The sequence below is a fragment of the Rousettus aegyptiacus genome, unplaced genomic scaffold, assembly GCF_014176215.1.
Source record: "Rousettus aegyptiacus isolate mRouAeg1 unplaced genomic scaffold, mRouAeg1.p scaffold_m13_p_3, whole genome shotgun sequence".
NCBI lineage: Eukaryota > Metazoa > Chordata > Mammalia > Chiroptera > Pteropodidae > Rousettus > Rousettus aegyptiacus.
Genome location: NW_023416306.1, coordinates 165,523,033 through 165,543,856, shown reverse-complemented (window position 1 = coordinate 165,543,856; position 20,824 = coordinate 165,523,033). Strand labels below are relative to the sequence as shown.

General features: G+C 51.2%; 1 protein-coding gene across 1 annotated transcript in view; it reads right to left on the bottom strand.

Annotated features, from left to right (window-relative positions):
- The window catches only part of RIN3 (Ras and Rab interactor 3), a 105,786-nt gene that overhangs the window by 42,873 nt on the left and 42,089 nt on the right, over positions 1 to 20,824 (bottom strand). Inside the window, exon 3 of the mRNA XM_016145456.2 lies at positions 19,988 to 20,105. Within this exon, the coding sequence (XP_016000942.2) occupies positions 19,988 to 20,105 (118 nt within the window). The remainder of the gene's footprint in view (positions 1 to 19,987; positions 20,106 to 20,824) is intronic.

The window sequence follows — 20,824 nt, the reverse complement described above, 5'->3', positions numbered from 1 at the left end:
TCTAGCGTCCACGTGGTGGAGGGGGAGGCGGGGCCCGGCCCCAGGCCTGACTCTGACCCTGGGAGCAACAGCGTGACTTTGGGCATGTCGCTTGTTCTCCAACTGCAAAGGAAAGGAGTCCTTCCGATCCTGACCACTGTGTATGCAGGTGACATCAGCCTGCCGTCCGGTTTTCGAAGCCCAGGACAGCATTCCAGTGTTGGTGGTCTACGAGACAGCTGCAGGGGATATGCAAACCGACAGGTTTTGTTCGAATAGCTTTATTTTTATGTTCGCCCTGTTTCTATCAACTAGGCGCTGTTCCAAACGGTTAACGTGATTTTTGAAGAAAGTTTACATTATTCAATTTATGGCAGAGATAATGGTTTCCCATTAGGACAGATATTTAAAAAGTTTTAAGGGCGTTTAAAGGAAACTATTAAGTAGTAGGTCATAGCACGGAAGGTACTCTGCAGATGCCCACAAAGGACCCACGTCTGAGAATCAGCACCCTCTGTGAATTGATAGCGGTGGGGCAGCCCACAGCGCCATCTAGTGCTGGCATTGGGTGCATCACCGACTCTCTCCTTAAGAAGCTGCACAGACTGGTTGGTCAAGGGAGCCTGGGCCGGAAAAGACCTCCTGTAGCCATGAGAGGTAGAGAGGCTCCTCCATCTGTGACATGGGAACACGAGGACCTTCCTCGCGAATCCCTCAAGGGGCGTTAGTGGCGACGCACGCAGAAAGCCTGGCCTTAGACCCGACCTGCTCAACTATTAGCTTTCCCTTGCCGTGGAGACGCCATCTGAGCTTTGCACAGCACAGATGGACCTTTAAGATAAAGTCCGTCACTCCCTCTCTGTGCTCTCTGGCACTTTATAGAAAGCCCGTATTTCTTTTAGACTTCGTTTACTCCACCCCCCCTCTTTGCCAGTAGGCTCCTAGGGTGCAGGGACCAGGGCTCATTCATTTCAGGGGGGGTGGAGCAGGGGGCAGCCCAGTTCTAGACATAGTGGCTGAATTACCTTTGTTAAAACTACAGATTTTTTTTTTTTAAATCACAAGCAAAGGTCAAAGCTCAAGTTTGTTTCTTTAGACCTCTTCTGCCCCAGCCCCAGCCTCCTGCCCACGTACCCCCTGTACTGACGGTGGGAACTACATCCCTTCACACCAAGGCCCCCTCGTAGGGAGATGGGGAGCTCCTGCATGCCAGGGCTTGGCCCCGATCTGAACGTCCCTCAGCACCCAGCACAGTACACGCTGTGCCAGGCACACAAGGAGGGCTCCGAGAAGGACCCCTGGGCCGACCGGGCCCTCTGGTGCCAGAATCAAGAGTGGACCAAATGCACAAAGGCCTTAGGGGTCCATTAGAAGTTGCTAAAGGCTGGGAGAAAGGAGACAGGGGGTGATGCTAAAGGCTATGACATTTCTATCTTTTCACTGTAGTAAACTATAAAAAAAAATTTAGCATTTTAACCACTTTTCAGTATACAGTTCAGTAGCATTAAGTACATTCACATTGTGTAACACAGGCTTCTTTTCTGAGTTGATGAAAATGCTCTTAAATTGACAATGGTGATACGACCGAATACACCAAAGTCTTTAAATGGGTGAATTTATAATACAGAATACATTATATGAATACATCTCAATGAAACTAAAAAAAGAAAAATGCACACTCACAGAGTGGACTGAATTTCACTGCCCATAGTGTTTTTTTTTTTTCTGGGATTTTTAAAAAATGAGCATCTATGAGTTCTATAAATGGAGAAACTACAAAGATCCTCTAAACTTTAATTTCCTAAAGTTCTTTGTAAACTTTTCTCTGAAGCCGACTGGGTTCCAGTGTCCTCTCAGCTCATGCTGGTTTAGAGTTGGCTCACAGCCCTGCCGGGCACAGGTGACCAACCCCCACGCCATTCACTGCCTCTTACCTGCCCCAGCCAGCTTCCGAAAGAGCTTCAGGAACGTCCTGTGCTGGCTCTGCCCTTGGCAGCAGCTCGAGGCAGGGACCCAGACAGCCGGCTCCTCCCAGCAAAGAAGCCAGTTCCCGCAGGTCACCTTTGCAAAGCTCGAGCAGCGACCCCTCTACTGTGTACAGTCTTCAGGGTTCCTCAGCGAAAGCCGAACCCTCTCTAACCATTTTTCTTTCAAAGGGTAAGAGAGAGAGAGAACGGGTACCATCCGGCCACACCTGGCACGTCCTGAGGTGACAACAGGTGACAACAGTGGGACTCTGCCTCTGCCTCCAGAAGAGGAAACCTTTCACCTTCTGACTCACCATCAAGGCTGAGTCAGGACAGGGTAGAGATGCCAGGTGCACATATGCCGGAACGGCCTCTGGCATTTACAATCCCAAGGTCAAAATGAAATATCCATGAAGAACCGAAAGCTAGTAGATTTAAAACAAGAAAAAAAAAAAAAGAAATTCCATTTTCTCGCTCACTAATACAGACGAACTACCGAGGACAGAGACTGTGTGTGTCTTGCATTCTCCGTGGTTATCTCCAGCGCCAGGCATGGTGCTTAGCTCTTTGCTGGCTGGCTCTCAAAAACTGATTTATTTATTCATGAAACGTTTTATCGTAAAGTACTTATGGAGCCACAGGCGGTCGCAGAGATGCACAGGGAGGTCCTACGCACTCTTCAGCCAGTTCCCACCAACGGTGACATCGCTGTGTGTAACTAGACGACACTATCGACACCAGGAAACTGATGCGCATACGGTTGATAGAGCTCGCTCAGACTGTACCGGCTTCCCATGGGCTCGTGGACGTGTGTGTGTTCGGATAGCGCTGGGAGTTCGATCCCCTGTAATCGCCACCACAATCAAAGTATTACTGTGCCAAGCCTCTCCGTGCTCCCCCTTTATAACCACAGCCGCCGCTCCCCAACCCCAGCCCCTGGCAAACACTAATCTGTTCATCTCTCTGATTATGTTATTTCACGGTCGTCTTATGAATGGAATCATGCAGTATATTCCTTGAGACCAGCTTTCTTCACTCATAATTTCCTCGAGGGTTATCCAGGTTGTCGAGTGAGTTAATCGCCCCCTCCTCTTTAGTGCTGAGTAGTGGTCTATGACCTGGATGTAGGATCGTTCGCTTGACTGTTAGATTGGAGGACATCTGGGGGAAATTTCCGAGTTTGAGTTATGTCACACCCAGCTGCCGTGTACGAGTTTCTGTGTGAAAATACGCTTTCCTTTCTCTGGGATAGATGGGGAGCAGTGCCGCGGCTGGGTCATATGGGAAGTCCAGCGTTAGTGCTCAGAGGAACGGCCACACCACTTTCCAGCACGGCCGTACCATCTTACTTTCCCACCAGCAATGCAGGGGTGATCCAGCTTCTCCCCATGCTCACCAATTTGGCAGGGTCACTATTTTTCATTTTAGCCATTCCAGCAGGTGTAGGGTGATGTCTCATTGTGGCCGTAGCTTGCGTTTCTCTAATTTGGATTTTGAAAAGATGTTAAACATCTTTTCATGTGGTCATTTGCTATCTGTATAGAGACGTCTCTTCATGTCTTTTGCTCATTTCCTAATTGGATGTTCTTTTTTTTTTAATGTTGAGGTTTTAAAAAAATCACTTTATTAAGAGAGTCACCTACTGTATAATTCGCCAATTTAGAGTGCACGAGTCAGTGGTTTTACCACATTCACAGAGTTGCGTAACCATCATCACACTCAATTGTAGAACATCTTCATCATCCCAGGAAGAAACCCTGGACCCATTAGCAGCCACTCTCCATTCCCCCCTCCTCCCAGCTTCTGGCAGCCACTAGTTTACTTTCTGTCCCGACTGATTTGCCTCTTCTGGACATGATCCTACACTATGTGGTCCTCTGTGTCTGGCTTCTTTGATTCAGAGAATATTCTTAGTGTACGTCCATGTCGTAGTATGGATCAGTACTTTTGTTTTATTTACGGTCGAATAATATTCTACTATTATACGGACGCACCACTTTTTGTTTATCCAGTCATCACTGATAGATATTTGGATCGTTTCCACTTTTTGGCTACTACAAATAATGTTGATGAACATCTGTGTACAAGTCTCTGTGTGGACATGTGTTTTCATTTCTCTCAGGTATATATCTAGAAGTGGAATTGCTGGGAGATCCAGTAACTACATGTTTAAAAAACTGCCAAACTTTTTCAGAGCGACCGCTCCATTTTACATTCTCATTAGCAACGTAGGAGGGCTCCAATTTCTCCATACCCCGTTAATACTTGTTATTGTCTTTTTTTTTTATTACAGCCATCCTAGTGGGTGCCAGGCGATATTTCATTGTTGTTTTGATCTGCATTTCCCTAATGATTAGGGACGCTGAGCATCTTTTCATGTGCTTATTGGCCATTTGTGTATGTTCTTTGGAAAAATGTCTATTCAGATCCTTTGCCCATTTTTAATTGTGTGACTTTAATGTTGAGTTTTGAGAGTTCTTATTCTCAATTGAAGGCTTTTGTCGGATGTGTGATTTGAAAATATTTTCTCCCAGTTTGTAATTTGTCTTTTCATCCTCTTCATAGGGTCTTCTGAGCATTTATTTTAAGGATGAAAAAAATGAATGCTGTCCAAGTTCGTCTTCAAAAGAGTAAGCACTCAGCTGGTGTTGTGTAAATGGTTCGGTGGAGTTATTTCCAATCTGCTGTAATTAACACTTGACTCTTATTTGTATTTGGCAGTATGTGTTGTTATAATTAATTATGATGGGCCTTTCACCAGTTATTACCCTAATCCAGGCCAAAGTCCCCTCTGCAGTCTTATTGACATGATTAATTCCCTTAATAGATATTTTCTTCCTGGATAGTGTCAAGGTAAACTTCAGACACGCCTGGTTTTAATGACCACAAATTCCCAGAGACTGAGGTAAGTGAATCTGGCAAAAGAAAAACCGTTCTATATCATGTTCACTCAGAGCAGAGAATGGCTATCGACCTGTACCTTCAGTGGGGTCTGGCCGGCCTCCGAGAACACAGAAAGGATGAACACTTATTCACCTAAGTCTGACGCTGGGCTTTGATGAGGAAAAGATCATTGCATGAAAACGGGGGATGAGAATACACTTTGTCAAGGACTATTAAGATTGTCAAGTGAACGCTGACCCGAGAAACGCAAACCCGATTCTTCCTGTTAGCAGGTGGCCTTGTTAACCCAAGAGACTGCTGTTAAACACACTTTGATCAACAACAGGAGTTGTTAATAAATATCCAGTTATGGCTCTGTTTTAAAGGGCTGGGTCAGAGTTCCTTTTTAGCTAGGACATTTTCATTATGTAAATACTCATCAACAAAGATTTCTCATCCTCATAGTCTGTAGAAATAAAGGGGCAATGGACATTGAAATTTGAGAGGAAGCCTCACAGTTTGAAGGGCAATAGGAAATTCGCCAGTGGTCTGGCCAGGGGATCATCTGGAACTCCTTCCTGAGGGCTAGAGCTTCAAACAACAAGGTCATTCTCTTTCAATGACTGAAAATTTGCTTGGGAATAATGGGAAAAGCATGAATTGATTTTATCTAGGGCAAAACCATGCCTGAAGCAAGGCCTCAATATGCCTGTTTATGGAATGAACAGTAAGTAGATAAGAAACATCCCAGGAAGGACCACGTGTTGGCAGGAGAGGTGGAGTCTCAGAGGTGGACTCGCTCTGGGTGGGGGGGCGGGGCACGGAAATGCCAGCATACCTGGCTGAGGGGAATTTGGGTGGTTCCAGGAAGGCTTTTGGCCCTACACCAAAGCCTTATGTGACACTGCCGAGTCAACCTTCCCTGAAACCTATGACCCAGAATGGCTTAGAAGTCCAGCTCTAGTGGATTCTGATCCCCTTTCCTAAAAAAAGGGCACTAGATGACCAAGCTGGGTCCCTGCCAGGAGAGGCCAGGAGTGCAAACCTTGAGGACAAAAGGCCGAGGTGCCAGGGGGCTGGGGAATGGTTCGAGCCGGCGCGCCGGAGGGAGGGGCGCCGGAAGGCCTACTCTTCCACGTGCCCCTCCCCGCACCTAGCCCCCCTGGCTCTTGCCCCACTAGGAAGGTCACAGTTGCCTTTTTGCTGGTGGGACCCTCTGCTGCCGGCGACACCACAGTAGCCATGGGAACCACACCTGGATATTTTGTGCTGAGATGGGAAAAAAACTGTTTGCTACTCTCATCAGGCCCAGCCAAAGGCCCAACTTTCTACAACAGATGGAAACTATTTCCCCTGTTCCCAGGAGTAAGAGTAGGGAGAGCAGGAATTTCCCTGGAGTCCTGGGGCCCCAAGATTCCAGGCCCAGCTCTGGCACCCACTTGCTTTGAGATGAGGCTGCGTTGCAGCGGCCTCACCTGTGGAATTGGGGGCTGCCTCACCTGTGGAATTGGGGGCACAGCTCGCTGCCTGCCTGAGGGACGGGCGCTGCTGGCCTGGCCTTCTGGAGTCGCTGATTCCGGCAGACAGCAGAAGCTTCCAGAAGTGAGAAGTACGACCAGGCTGCTGGCAGCAGGTGTCCTGCGTTCTTTGGGCAGCCTCGCTGCCCAGCCATATAAGGATTGGAGCACGGAGTGGGGCGAGCTCTCATTCTCGCTCCAGGCAGAGCCCGCACCCGGATGGGACCGAGCAGGGGCGGACCCCTGGTTCCACCCTCCTCACGCCCTGAGCGCCAGGACCTCGCCCGGATCATGCCGTATGCTTAACGGCGTTTGCCGCTGTCGCAAGAATCGTCTCTGACCCCCACGCTGGCGGTCACATCTGCAGCTGCTGCCCCCACACTGTTCAAGCTATAATAATTTTTCTTTCTCTCGGCTGATGTGCTTCCGTATTTAGCAATGCATAGATGAGGAACACAGAACAAACTGTCGCAATGCAGGCAGGACTTTGCCTGGGAGCTATTCATAGGTTCAGGTGCCAAAACAGAAGGGGAGACACTAGACAGATGTGTGAGCTGCCAAGGGTCAGGGAGGCTGGATAAAGCACAGAAGGACAGAGAGGTGCTGGGGAGGAGGCATGCTGAGCAAAGGCCTGTCATCCCCGGCCGCCATCCCTTCCCCCATGGGAGACCGAATTCCCCCGGGGAACAAAGTGCTAGTCCGGGAAAACAATCCGCCTGCTCCTCGGCTCACGCGGCCTCGGCGAGGAGGTGTCTTTGGCTGTGCCATTCATGCAGACACACTTTGCTCTCCCGGGGAGTAGGAAGAGGAAAGGGAAGCGACCCAGGACCCCGCCTGATGGCGAGAACAGCCCTGAGTGCCCAGAAAACCACCCGACTTCGACTTCAGGCTCTCACAGAGTTTGTCCCACCCCAGAGCTGGGGAACTCCGCTTAGGAGCTGCGAGGCCCAGAGAGGTTAAGCGGCTTACTAAAGGTCCTAGAGCTAGAAAGTAAGGATGCCAGAATGTCATCGTAAGTGAGCCTGACTGCAGCTGGGCTGCTGGTCCTCTAGGCCAGAGGTCCCCAATTCCCCGGGCCGTGAACTAGTACTAGTCTATGGCCTGTTAGGAACCAGGCCGCACAGCAGGAGGTGAGCGGTGGGCGGGTGAGTGAAGCTTCATCTGTGTCTGCAGCCGCCCCCCAGCACCGGCATCACCGCCTCAGCTCCGCCTCAGATCATCAGGCATTAGATTCTCATAGGAGCCCTGGTCTCTGGTGCCAGAAGGTTGGGGACCGCCGTTCTAGACTCTGCTGTCCAGTAGAAATATAATGAGAGCCACAAGTGCAATTTTAAATTTTCCCAGTCGCATCAGAAAAAGTAAACACAAACAGGTGAAATCAATCTTAATGATAGGTTCTATTTAACCCAACATTATCATTTCAACAAACCATAAATATTAAAAATTGCTATGGAGACACTTGGCGTTCCTTTTTTTCATACTAAGTGTTCTACATCTGGAGTGTGTTTTACACCAACGGCGCATCTCAATTCAGACTCACTACATCACGAGCGTTCAGTAGCCACGTGTGCCTCGCGGCTGCCGCACGGGACGGCAGAGCCCCGAGGAGTGTTCTCAACCAGAAGCACATCTGGCAGTGCGCTGAGACATTTTAGGGTGTCACATCTGGGTGGGGGGCAGGAGGAAGGTGATAGTACTGAGACTCTAGTGAGCAGAGGCTAGGGAGGCTGCTAAGTATCCTACAGTGCACAGGATGGACCCCACGGCCGAGAATGATCCGGCTCCAGAGGTCAAGGGCACGGAGTCTCAGAAATCCTGCAAGGCTCAGCTGGGAGATTCTTCTGCTCCTCAAGGCTGGGGATCGTTCTGGTCCAGAGGGTCCAGAAGCCTTCATCCATGCCTGGCGACTTAGAGGGAACAGCTGGGAAGCTACACTCAGTTGAGCCCTCGTGGGACTCTCCAGGTGGTCTCTTCGGTATAGTGGTCTCAGAGTCATCAGACTTCTTACATGGCAACTCACGCCTCCCCGAGTTCAAGCAGAAGCTGCCAGTTTTCTTAAAAGGTACACATGGACCTGACATAGTGTCACTTCTGCCTTATTTTTTTGGCCAAAGCAGGCCCAGGCCGGCCCAGAGTCAAAGAGAGAGGACACAGCCTTCACCTCCTAATGAGAAAATGTCAAAGAAAGTACAGCCATCTTTAACCTGCCACATGATAGTGTTTATCCTAGAGCCGATATGCAGATTAAATGAGTTAATTCATATAAAGTGCTTAAAAAAATGATCATGATTAGTATCCTACTTCCTCAGGCTCTCACCGTAGCCAGCTAAGGCCCAGGCACTGTGAGTTCTCAATAAATATTTTGCATCATAACTCAATAGAAGAAGAGGCATACAGAGAACATTCTCGGCTGGGCTGTATAGAAGGAGCTTCTTTTGCCAACCCCTGAGCCACATTCTGAGAACTAGGGGTCCACTCAGCATCCAGAGATGGTGCTGTGAAATGGGGTTCTGCGGGAGCCCGGGAGAGACAGCAGAAGCATCACAAATCCAACACAGGGTTTACGTGAGCCAAGACCCCCTCTCCGTGGGTCTCCACAAGCCTGGATGTCATAGATGAGGAAACTGAGCTGGAAAAGGCTCGAGCGCTTGCCCCAGTTCAACCAGGCAATGACAGGCTTCAAATCCAGGTCCGCCGTCTGTTGGCTCTGTCTACTACAGCCACTGCCCCTGGCTTGTCCCAAAGAAAGCTATGCGAAACACTTAACTGTGTCCTCTTAATGACTGACAGGGCTTTGGTCCTTGGGACCCTGAAGCCCGTAAGAAGGAGCTTCTCAGGCTTCCAGAAGGTACCTCATGATCGCATACGTTATCCCATGATCAGCTGACAGTCTCTCATTACCCGTCTGATTTCCGAGCGTCCATGCTACACCTGTCATACCACTTCTTGACTCCAACTTATTTCCTATTTCTGCAGATACAGCAGCTTCCACCTTTTCTCTGAAGATGCAGCTTTTCATGGAAGAATTATAACCAGTCTATAGCAATACACACACATGTCTACACAGACACACAGACACACACACACACACACACACAGATCACGCTTTCGTTTGCATGATGTTCACATACACGTCGCCTCCCCACGGTTCTGTACGATGGGCATTACCATCCCGTCGTAGACGAGGAAACAGCAGGGGCATGCTGGGACATGTGTGTCAACAGGCCCTCCAGGGCCAGGAAGCCCTGATTTTGTGGCATTTGCCAGTTTCCGTAATGTAAATACTCCCACCATGCTGACTGGGAGAGAGATGGGCCGGAACGAGCCGGCTCCAGCATGCCACCAGAACCGCGGCTCAGAGACAAACCCACTTTCAGATGGTCTTTAAGAGGCAGAACCGCTAAGAGCCCTGGAACTCAGGTGACCCCGCTGACTCGAGGGACCCCCTCCTCACCATGGCTGTGCCTGGTGAAACCACCTTGTCCTCTTCTGTCCAGCTCAGTTCTTCTCAATGAATAGAAAGCACTGGGTCTAATCTTAGCTCAGGCCTTGGATTCTGAGGCTAATTCCAGCGTTCTTACGCGCACTTGATGACTGTCTGCTCTGCCTCCCTCTTGGTGGCCTCTGCCTCCCCTGACGTGGAGAGACACGTATATGGGAACCACGGACACAAGCCACGAAACCACCTGGCCCAGGTGAAGGCACTCTGGATGCGGAGTCCACAGTCGAGTTCAACCCCAGGTCCAGCCCTGGGCGCAATTTCCTCAGCTGCAACACGGGGGTCCCAGCACCTGCTTGGGGTCGTGGGGACAAGGAGAGGAACGGCTCACCCCGTGCCTGGTACACAGCGAGTCCTCAATAACTGGGGGCCTATTTCATGGATCGGGCCCAGTTATTGGGGAACTGGGTCTCACCCACAGGCCGCCTGGGGCAGCGCTGGATGGGGAACAATGACTGCGCGAAAGGGATATCTCAGCAAGGGAAGTCCCACTGAGGCAAGTTCCCTAAAAATTTCCACTGTGAAAACAAAGGCCAAGACAGCCAAAGCGGGTCGAATGTCAAAACGCAGATAACGAGATAGAAGCAGCACAGACTATTCATTGATTCTTGGAGGTGGACACAAAGAACCACCAAGAAGACATCAGTCCATTTCTACAGAACTTTCCAGAAGGTCTCACCTCCGACTGCTTCCTTAAGTAGATTGGGCAGAAAGGAGAAGTCGGGGGGACAGGCGTGATGATGCGACTTCCCGGGAGGCCTGCCGGGCTGCCCAAAACACGGAGCACCCTGCATTGTCCTCAGCCGTGGCGAGAGGCTTTATGATCCAGGTGCTTGGGACACCTGGGGGTCAGACTAATGAAGAGTGCCTTCTCTCTGTGCGGGCCTTTATCCTTCCAAGGCATTTTGTATCCATCTCTTGCCAAGTGAGATCAGGGGCCCCTTCTCCTAGGAGGGCCAGAGACATTGAGTGACTTGCTAAGGTCACATGGCAAGTTACGGGGGAGCCACCTTAGGAGCCAGTTCATCGGCGCTCACCCATGGCTTCTCACGCACTGACACTGGGCTGAACGCCGCTGTTCTCTCGTCCAGGTAGGGAGCACCTGGGAACTCACAGAGATGCTCCGGAGGTGCTCAGGGGCAGCAATCGGCTTCCCATTTTGGTAAAACAAAACAAAACTAAACCAAACAAACAAACAAACAAAAAAACGCAACGCTGAGTCCCCTAGAAACAGCTCCCTCCTTAGAAGTCCTGAATGTGGGGATAATCCTCCCAGAGCACAGGGACATGGGAGCCACGATGCACTTCGGACGCACTTTGCTTTTTTCCCCCACTTTGCCCCAATCCGCTGAGCTACCCAAGTGAGCCTTTTTGGAATAGAAACTGGGTTTATCACGACCAAGGGCTTCATAGATGCTCGCTACATACACACGCGAGCGAATGAAGGCATCACAAGCAGCGGCGTTCGGCTCGCTCTTGTATTTCTGCCAGGTTGTAGGTATGTTCACGGAGGTTGAATTGCCTGCTCCTCATAACAATTTCCTTGGATGCATCATTAACCCCGTTTGTGGTGGATGAACGTGAGGCCCAGGAGTCAGACAACTTGCTTTGATTTAGTTCCCAGGACTCGTTCAGCAGCAGAACTGAATACAAGGCCAGGTTTTCTAACGAGATCAGACCCAGGCTCAGGGGAAAGGTGGGCAGGCAGGGGAAGGGGAGAGGCAGTCAGCTTTCTATGAGCTCCTGCTGGATGTAGCTCCAGCTAGTCATCACTATGATGATGAGCCCATTTTGCAGTTGCGAAAACCTGAGAGGTAGAGGACGGGGAAGCATCGCCAGCACGTCACAGCTGCTGAATGCAGAGGGGTGAGATCCAGACCAGGGTCCTTTGGGTTCCAAGCCACCCTCTCAGCCCTTCCAGACCAGGCTGTCTCTGCGCAAGTTCAAGGTGTTATGAACCAGTTGGTCAGCGGCACAGTGTCTGCCGAACTCGCGCTCCCTGCCCTGCTCTCCGCTAGGCCATGGGGGCCACAGATATTGTATCAGACACACTCCAGCCTTAGAAGCTTCCAGCCAGTGGGGAAGGGAGATGTGAAAACATGAAACGGACAACGAAGGATGAGATCTGACGGGCCGAGAAGAACGGGGAGGCGGCCAAGCACAGGCACAGAGGACGGATGAACCTGGTGAGTGTAGAGGCGGGGAGAAAGAGGGAACAGGGCAGTTCCAGATGGGGGTACAGGGATTATCACCCTTCTAGGGGGCCCTCCACACTGTGATGATCTGGGGGAAATTGCCCCAAACAGGCAAGAGCAGGCAAGTGATGATGCATCATGACATTTCACTGTCCACCTAAGTAGCCTCGGGGAGAGTCCGAGGGGCTGGGTGGGCAGTGGGCACAGGGAGGATGTAAGCTGTCAGGATGAACCTTAAACAGACCAGGTGCCCCCTCCTCTGCTAATTCAAGACAAACTAACTCCCACTCTTTTCTGGCTGATGCGTGACATTCCATCATTGTAATGGCAGGCACTGTTAACTTTCCCTATTGAGATGCACGCCCTCACGGTCTAGAGAACCACTCTATGGTGACGACAGTCTTTCACATGTGAGTCTAAATCTGTGTATCAGCTAGAGAATTTCCAGAGAGCAGGCTTGCATGGAGGGTGGGAGAGGGAGGCAGAAACAGCTGGAAAGGAAGTGGGGAGTCTCACGTACAAACCCTGAGCTACGATGAATCACACCCAGTGCTCTCCTGAGAGAGGAAGCCCAGGAAATACTTGGGCCTGGACCCTGACCCCTCTGTATTATCTCTGAAGGAGGAGTGGCTGTGTGAGGCCTCTGGTTCTCCGAAACAGCTGAGTTGGACTATTTCCCCTGAGACATATTTTCTGAAGTTGCAAAGCCCCTGAAGGTGGCAATCACTGCAGACACAGGCCGAGGCCACCCACTCGGGCCTGGTGCTGGCATGACAACCCCACCCCTACCCCCACGAAATTGTTTCCCTAATCTCCCCCTTTCTCTTACCTCTGTGTTCTGGATCTCTCTCCCATCTCTGTCAAAATCTCCTGTGTTCTGTGTCATCGCGGGCAAAACAAACTCCCGGCTCCCGTGCTCACATTTCCCAAAGACACAATGCCACACCTCCGCCTTGTCACAAGGCCTCACCCACCGACAGGGCGGCCCCCGCCACGGACAGCGGCCTCGCTGCTCCCCAGGCCCCGTTCTCGGGCAGCCATCAAGGCTTTCGTGACCTCTGGCAGGTCTCTCAAACCCCTCCCTCTTGTTCCTCTGTCCTGTTGCTGGCACAGTCGACGGCCCCAGCCATCCATCACCCACCCAGCCAGGCTCTCTTCTAAAGCACCTATCTCACCGGGCACTTCCTGCTCAAAATCTTTTTGTGTCTTCCCATGACCTGCAAACCGAACCCCTGGCACCTTGGGGTGGTCATCAGGGCCCTTTGTGACCTGGCCGAATCCCACCTTCCCAGCCTCATCTTGGATTCTACTTCCGATCACCTGCGTCCGCCCACACTGGCCTGATTTCTCTTTCCCACCTCTGAGCCTGAGGCAAGCTTCCTGCTCCGCTGAACAGACCTTGTCTCCTTTCTCTCTTTCTCACGGCGATTTCCCATCCTCCTAGACCTGAGGAGGCCTGGCTTGATTTCTCACAGTCGAAAGTAATCAGTTATTTATTTATTTGGAAAGCAATCAGTTTTCATGTCCCGAAGTGCACACCTCTTCCAGCACTTAGGACAGTCTGGCTCGCATTTCTGGCTAAATGCGTGTGAGCGTGTGTCTCCCTCACCGACCCAACGTCAGGGGCCCTGGCTCGCAGAGCTCGTCGAGCGTGTCTTCCTTCAGAAGCCATTCACGTACCTCGGAGATGCTGCAGGTTTGGGTCCAGACCACCACAATGAAGCGAAAGTGGCAATAAAGAGAGTCACGTATTTTTTTTGGTTTCCCAGTGCATACTGAAGGCCGTGTTTACACCAGACTGTAGCCTATGGAGTATGCAATAAAGAGCGTCATGTCTGAAAAAACAATATATGTACCTTAATTTTAAAAAATACATTCTTGCTAACCTATGCTAACCATCACCTAAGCCTGTTGGAAAAATGGCGCCGATCGACTTGCTGAATGCAGGGTTGCCGCAAACCTTCGACTTGTAAAACTAAAACGCAATCTCTGCAACGCACAATAAAGTGGAGCGCCATAAAACGAGGTGTGCCTGCATTGAACCCAATGGTCACAAAAACATAAAAATGTTCGGTAACATGGAGAAAGCTCATTATAAAATATGTGAGTGAAAAAAGGAAGGCTAAAAACTACATGGAACACTATGATTCAAAAATCTATTTATAAAAACAAAGGAATTCACCAAAGTCTGATCATAAATTTCTAAGAGTTAAATTATCCAACAACACATTTTTTTTTTTTTTCTCCTGGGCCAACCCTGATTTTGGAGGTTGAAAAGGGAATTACTGAAAACAGAAACAAACTGTGGTAAGTTTTTGGCCAAAACCTCCATGAGTAATACCCAATGTGAGATGAAAAGAAAAACTTCTAAGAGGAGTTCTCAGGAACAAGGCGTTTCAGGAAATGACGGTTTCGAGGTGTAAGTTGGGCGCTTTACTCGCCCCTTAGCAAATTCTAACCGCTCGTGTTGACTGAGTGCTCACGACACTCAGACACTGTGGTGGCTTTTCCACAGAAATGCCTCCGATTCTGACATCGGTTCCGACGTGTGTGTATATGTCCCCCGACCGGCCCCCAAAATCAACTCTCTGACTCTAGCTGGGGGTGCTCCAGTTCAACTCAATTCTGACATCATCTCCTGGGAGACAGTGTCAGACCCTGAAGGTTAAGGGCTCAGTCCTCTAAGGCTGGCCCCCAGCTCTTCAGATGCCAGCGGCACGTCCAGGTGGTCACCCGGACTTGTGAACAAGCAGCTACAGATCGGAGGTTCCGACAGCCCCCTTCTTGGGTTCAATTAATTTGCTGGCGCGGCTCACAGAATTCAGAGGACTGACTGGACCGTCAGGAACAGCCAGATGGAGGTGATGCGTGGGGCAAGGTAGGCGGGAGGGGCGCAGAGCTCCCACGCGTGGTCTCTGAGTGCGCTGCTCGTCCTGCGTCTCCGCGTGTCCGCTAGCCTGGGGGCTCTCTGAACCCCGTCCTTCTGGGTTTTTGTGGAGGCTGCATGACAGAGGCATGGTTGATTAAATCGCCCATTAGCGATCGCTTCAACCTCCAGTCCCGCTCCCGTCCTACAGGTCAGCGGGGTGAGACTGAAATTTCCAGCCCTCCAATCACATGGTCAGTGCCCCTAGCAACCGGTCCTCATCCTTCCGGCGCCATTAACATAGACTCAGGTGCGGTGGAAAGGGACTCGTTATGAATAACTATCAAGACGCCTTTATCTTTCTTATCACTCGGGACATTCTAAGGGTTGAGGGAGCTCTGTGCCGGGATGGAACAGAAACCACACACGATTCCCTGTTACAAACACGGTCCTTCCCACATACCAGGCAGTACTATCCCATGTCTCTACAGGTATTCACTCATCGGTCCTCCAGCAGCTTGGTTGCAGACGAGGAAACTGAAGCACAGAGAGTAACTCGTCTGATGTCACAAGGTGACGGAGACAGATAAAGATCTAGAACCATCTGCCTTTCCAAAGCTTATGCTCTCAAAAGAGGGTTGCGTTGACGAGAATGCCAAAGTCACCACGATGCAATGCCGCTCGCCGCATCCCCCATAAAAGATCGAGAGCTGCCTCTCCATACGAGCCCTGACCTGGATAATAATCGCTCCTTACCTTTTCCTGGACTGAACACATTTTGGTCCACATACAGGTTAAATCTCACTCTAGGATAATGGGTCAGTGGGGGAAAAGGTCGCACCCGAGAGCGCTGATGCACACCTCCCCTGCGGACCGCACAGGCATTCTGGGTGATGCTCTGGACCTCCCGTACATCCAGATCTCCACTCCCAGGAGGGCTCACCTAGAATTTCCCCCTCCTTGGTTTAAAAGGTGCCCCCGGTCCAGTGGTGATCACCATCAGCACCAAACAGTACGATGTTCACCAAATGGGCTCCGTTCCCAAGTACAAGTGCATCTATCAGCTTCAACTTCTGGGCCTACGACCACAGGCGTGAGACTGGGAAATGCGCTCAGGGCAAGGGGAAATCTTAACTGAGACAGACAGACTAGCCTTTCCCAAGCCAGGGTCATCCCGGGGCGTAGGGGACAAGCAGGGGATGAAGCGGGGCTGCCCTGGAAACTAGGGGCCAGTGGCTCGGACTGAGTGCCCAGCAGTCACTTCCTGCAGGGGCCAGACCACACCGCCAGCCGCTGTCTCTTAGTTCCTGTTCTGGAGACAAGGCCAACTTTTTTTTTTTTTTTTAAAGTAGCTAGCGCGGTGTGTCACTCACTGTCACCATCTTCGAGGGTGCAAATTAATGAACAAGTGGCTAGTGTCCCCTGGCCTGGTGGTTAAGTGGAACCAGGAAGGGGCAGGATTGCAGCCTGGAAGCCGGCCTCGCCTCTGCTTATCCCGCATCCTGCTCCTTTGTGCTTCGGTGTCTCTTCCGCTGGTTCTCTGCCCCTCCACGCCCCGCCCCGACCCCCATGCCTAGCCTCTGAGGGTCCCTGCTGAGGCTGAGTGGCGACCCAGACACTCACGGCAAAGCCTTCTTATCATCGCCCGAGGGCATGCAGCCCAGAGAGCGAGAGCAGGCATGCAGCAGACAGTAACGCTTGTTCCAAAGAGTTGCTACCTCTCCCTGCTGGTCCCGCGCTGGCAGGAGGATCCTTCCCGTTCCCCTGGTATCTGGCCTGGCCATCTGCCCTCTTTCGGCCCAAGAGACGTGAGTGGACGTGAGACCTGCCCCCTCTGAGGCTTTGAGAGCCATCGTGGAATTCTGCCATCTCTTTCCTTCCCCTCGACCCCCAAATGGGTGCCGCTCTTTCAGCCTGGATCGCAGAGTAAAGATGTTTTTATAAAGCACCTCAGCTGACAGGTGTCATGCGTGAAAAATACACTCACGTCGTTTTGTGTGCAGTACTTTGTGTGCACGCATGCTCTGTGTGCAAGCCACTGTAGGTTAGGGTTGTGTGGTATTGTGGCATGACCAGTCCGAGCTGACCGGCTGGGGTTTTCAAAGAAACTCTGAACAAGACACTAGAGAACAGCCCAAGCACACTGACACATAGTGCTGGTCCAGGCGAATCTTTCTTGTCCAAAACAGAGTGGGGCCAAAGATGAGGCTGACCACTCAGTTTTGGGGGATCCCCTGGTCTCCTTCCTTGGCTTCAGCCCTGTGTGGGGAACCCCAACAAAAGGCCCCAGTTCTAGGCCCTGGGCCTTTCCCTTGCCCACTTCCTTCTCAAGCTGCCCCCGGCTGCAGCCACCATAGCCACAGGAGGACTCAGGAGGTTGGTGGCTCCCTCTCCCCATGAGGGACTACAAGGCAGGCCCATGTGCTCAGCTGGGATTTACCCAGAGCCTCGGGACCATGTGTGCAAGGCTTACTCTACACCCCGCTTTGGCTTAATCCTGCAGGAGGGTTAACAACAAAAACGATAACAAACACTATTCTAATATTCTATTGTGCCCTGAGTACTGTCCTAAGCACTTTATTTATTAATTTTTTTAGTTTAAATATCTAATTGGCTTTATTGAGCCATTCGTGAATTGGGCAGCATCCCATCTAGCAAGTGAGGAGGGGCTCCCTGTCCTAAGCATGTTAGAAACACTAACTCCTTGTAGCGCCCTATGAGGGAGGCACCGTTATCACCCCCGTTGCAGGGGCCCCGGTGCCCACGGTCATGTGACTGAGTTCTAGGCAATGGAATGCAAGCGCGGGCGACACACCCACTTCCAGGTCTCGGTGAGACCCGCCCGCGAGCCCCCTCCCCATTCTCTCCCCTTCCAGCACGTTGGCCTGAGTGTCAACCAGAGGAAACTGGGAGCTGCTAGTTCGAAGTGGCAGAGCCTCCATCAGCCAGGGTCCTTGCAGGAGCCTCCCGCAGTGACCTGGAGTCTCCCATGTGAGAGGGAAAGGAGCCTCCCCTGGGTTTATAAGCCGTTATGCTTTTTTGTGGCTGATCTTCCCGTGTTCCTATTCTCCATAGTCTGACTCTCCTTTTGACAGTCACCCTACGCTGTTTTCTCGTTTACTGCTTCCCCGCTCCCCTGGAGTGTAAGCCCCGAGAGTCAGGGACTGTGTTTTGATCCTGTCGTGTCCCCAGTGGTGGAAGGCACCTCACACAGAGCAGATACTTAATAACTATCTGTCGAATACAGGAAGGCGTGAATCGTGCTTTACTCGTTCTTCCTGAGCCCGGTCTCCATAGAAAGGCCCCTTTATGGCCAGAGCAGAAACCTGCCTCTGCTTTCACTTTCTCCGGCACCTCCTGAGCTAGAAAATCAGCCTTTAATTGAACTAATACACTAGCCCTTCAGGACCCGGCCTGTGTTCCCACCCCTTTGACGCCCTCCTGGAATCCCACAGTGATCTGTGAGGAAGAGAGGAAAGAAATAAAATGCAGTCACCTAGTCAAGCTGCTAAATTACTAAAACCAGGTAGGCCGAGGCCTGAGGAAACGATTCTATTCTTGTTCTCACTCGCCTGGGAACTCAAACATCTGAACTTTCTGGTTCTGCGTCAACACCTGGATATACATCTGCACAGACACCAGACCTCCAGATAACCTTCTGATTACCCCGTGACGGACTCACGTATCCAGAATCACCTGACATCCACTGACATCCATTATCCCGACCACGGGATGTGAGAAGGCTTCCTGGCACCCATCTCTGGACCCCTGACATCTGACTGATAACTGTCCTGGATCAGTCCTAGGGCCAAGAATGCAGGACTGATGATTCTCAAGAATGTGCTTTATAATATAACAACTCAACGTTTCTCTCTTCTCGGGAACACTCCTGGGTTTTTGCCCAGCTGTGTTTCCGGCCTGCAGCTTTTACGACTCTTGCATAAATCCTTATCGTTTATTTCTAGCCAAAGCCTCCAGACTCCTTTTGAGCTGATTCGACATCTGGATCTTCTGCGCCCCTGGGCCCAGGGTCCCTTTGCCGTCACACCTGTCACTCTGCACGGCAGGTGTTGATGGCTGTTTCTCCCGCCCGCCATGTCTTCCGCCCTCCAATTAGACTGGGAGGCCCTTGAGCCCAGACTCTGTCTTACTCATCTTCGTACCTTCTCAGTGTCAGGTACAAGCATCGCTTAAGAAACAAGTGTTCTAAAGTATTTAATAAATATTTCAAAAATATGAAATATTTAATTATGTAAATATAAATTACATAACATAATTATGTAAATATATTCATATCATATCCATATAATACTTTGATAAATATCTTATATTCTTTGACTGTTATTGTCATGCTGCTGACCAAGAGTAGGAAGCTTACCACGTGCCCTGGATCCATCTATAAGGCGCCTAAGTGCCTAGTTAGAATAAACAGCCTTCAGATTCTTCTAACACTTGGCATGGCCCATGGGGGCGGCGAGCCCAAGCCCTTTCACTGCGTATCAGTACAAACTCGTCCTTGATTTGAGGGGCCCCCAAACATTTTTCCACTGAAGTGCAGGCCCGCTCCTGGCAGCCCCCTACAGACACAGGCTTTGTGTCTTTCAAAGGGCTTGCGTATTTGACCCTCACAAAGGGCATACAGGCAGGAAGTGACTGCTAGGTCCATTTGACACATGAGAAACCAGAGGGTCAGAGAGGTTAAGTGACTTGTCCCACGCCATGGTTTCAGTGTGTGCTGAGCTGCCACTAGGACCCAGGGGCCCAGACATTCCCTCTCCATTTCTTCCCTCTCTCCAGCCCCGGCCAACCCAACCGGAAGGAACTTCACGGCAGCCACGAGGAAGCAAAGCCAACGAGCAGTGACATGGGTGAGCGGAAGCTCACGCCGACTCCACGTGATGAACCGGGTTCAAAACAAACCTGGTCAAAACCGCTTCGGTGCACTCACGGCTTTTGCCCCTTCTTCTAATTTTAAACCCCTCCAGCCTGACAGGCGTGTCTGTGGTTAGGGGGTGTGGCATCTGCGCTGCTGCTGCTGCTGCTGTGGGGCCGGAGGCCAGAGCACGAGGACGAGCACTTACTCGATTTTTCTTCTTTGATGGCGTACTGGAGCACCTTGGGCGAGCTCTCCTTCGGGGAAGGGAAGTGGACGCAGAGCACCAGGTGCTTCAAGCTGCCATCTCGGCGGACGAGGAATGTCTGTAACAGAAGCCGGGGGGGGGGAATCCATGAATGGAAAATTTGGGTGGAGGCGAGAAGGACAACAGTGAGATGAGAAGTCATCTGGAATGTTCCAGAAACCAGGAGGCAGGGCGGGCAGTCTAGCATCCCTCAGGAGAACTGGGGATTCTGCCCCAAGAGCCAGCTGTCACCTGGCCCAAGTCCCCTGGCTCCTGAGTCGCCGTTTGTCATTTTCCCATGGAAGGGGTTCAACTAAATCGACGCCGTGTCCCACCTCCGAGATGCCGGCTCGGTGGGGGCATCCGGAATCAGCCGATACGGGCGGTGGTCCAGGGTCTGCGCTCAGAAAAGCTATAATGTTCGGGAGTCAGGCTGAACCTCAACGCACACCCCACGTACGCTCCGAGGGAGGCTGATGGAAACGGCCACAGATGTTAGTCAAGTCACGCTCTTTTTTTCCTCCCACAGAAATAAAAACAGCCTAATCATGAATATAGAGCTTTCTCTGGGGCAGGAATCGATACGAACACTTTGCATAGATTCACTCGTCCCGTCCTCTCGAGGACCCCCTGACGTGTTTCGTTGCGATCCCCACTTTACGGATGAAGCAGCGGAGGCACTCTCCGATCCTCACGTCACCCCGCCCCTTGGGCTGGTGTGGTGACTGAGTGAATACCAGAGTGGGCTTGGCCCCCGGGACGGCCGTACGGGGCAGAGCTGGCATTCGGCCCCAGATG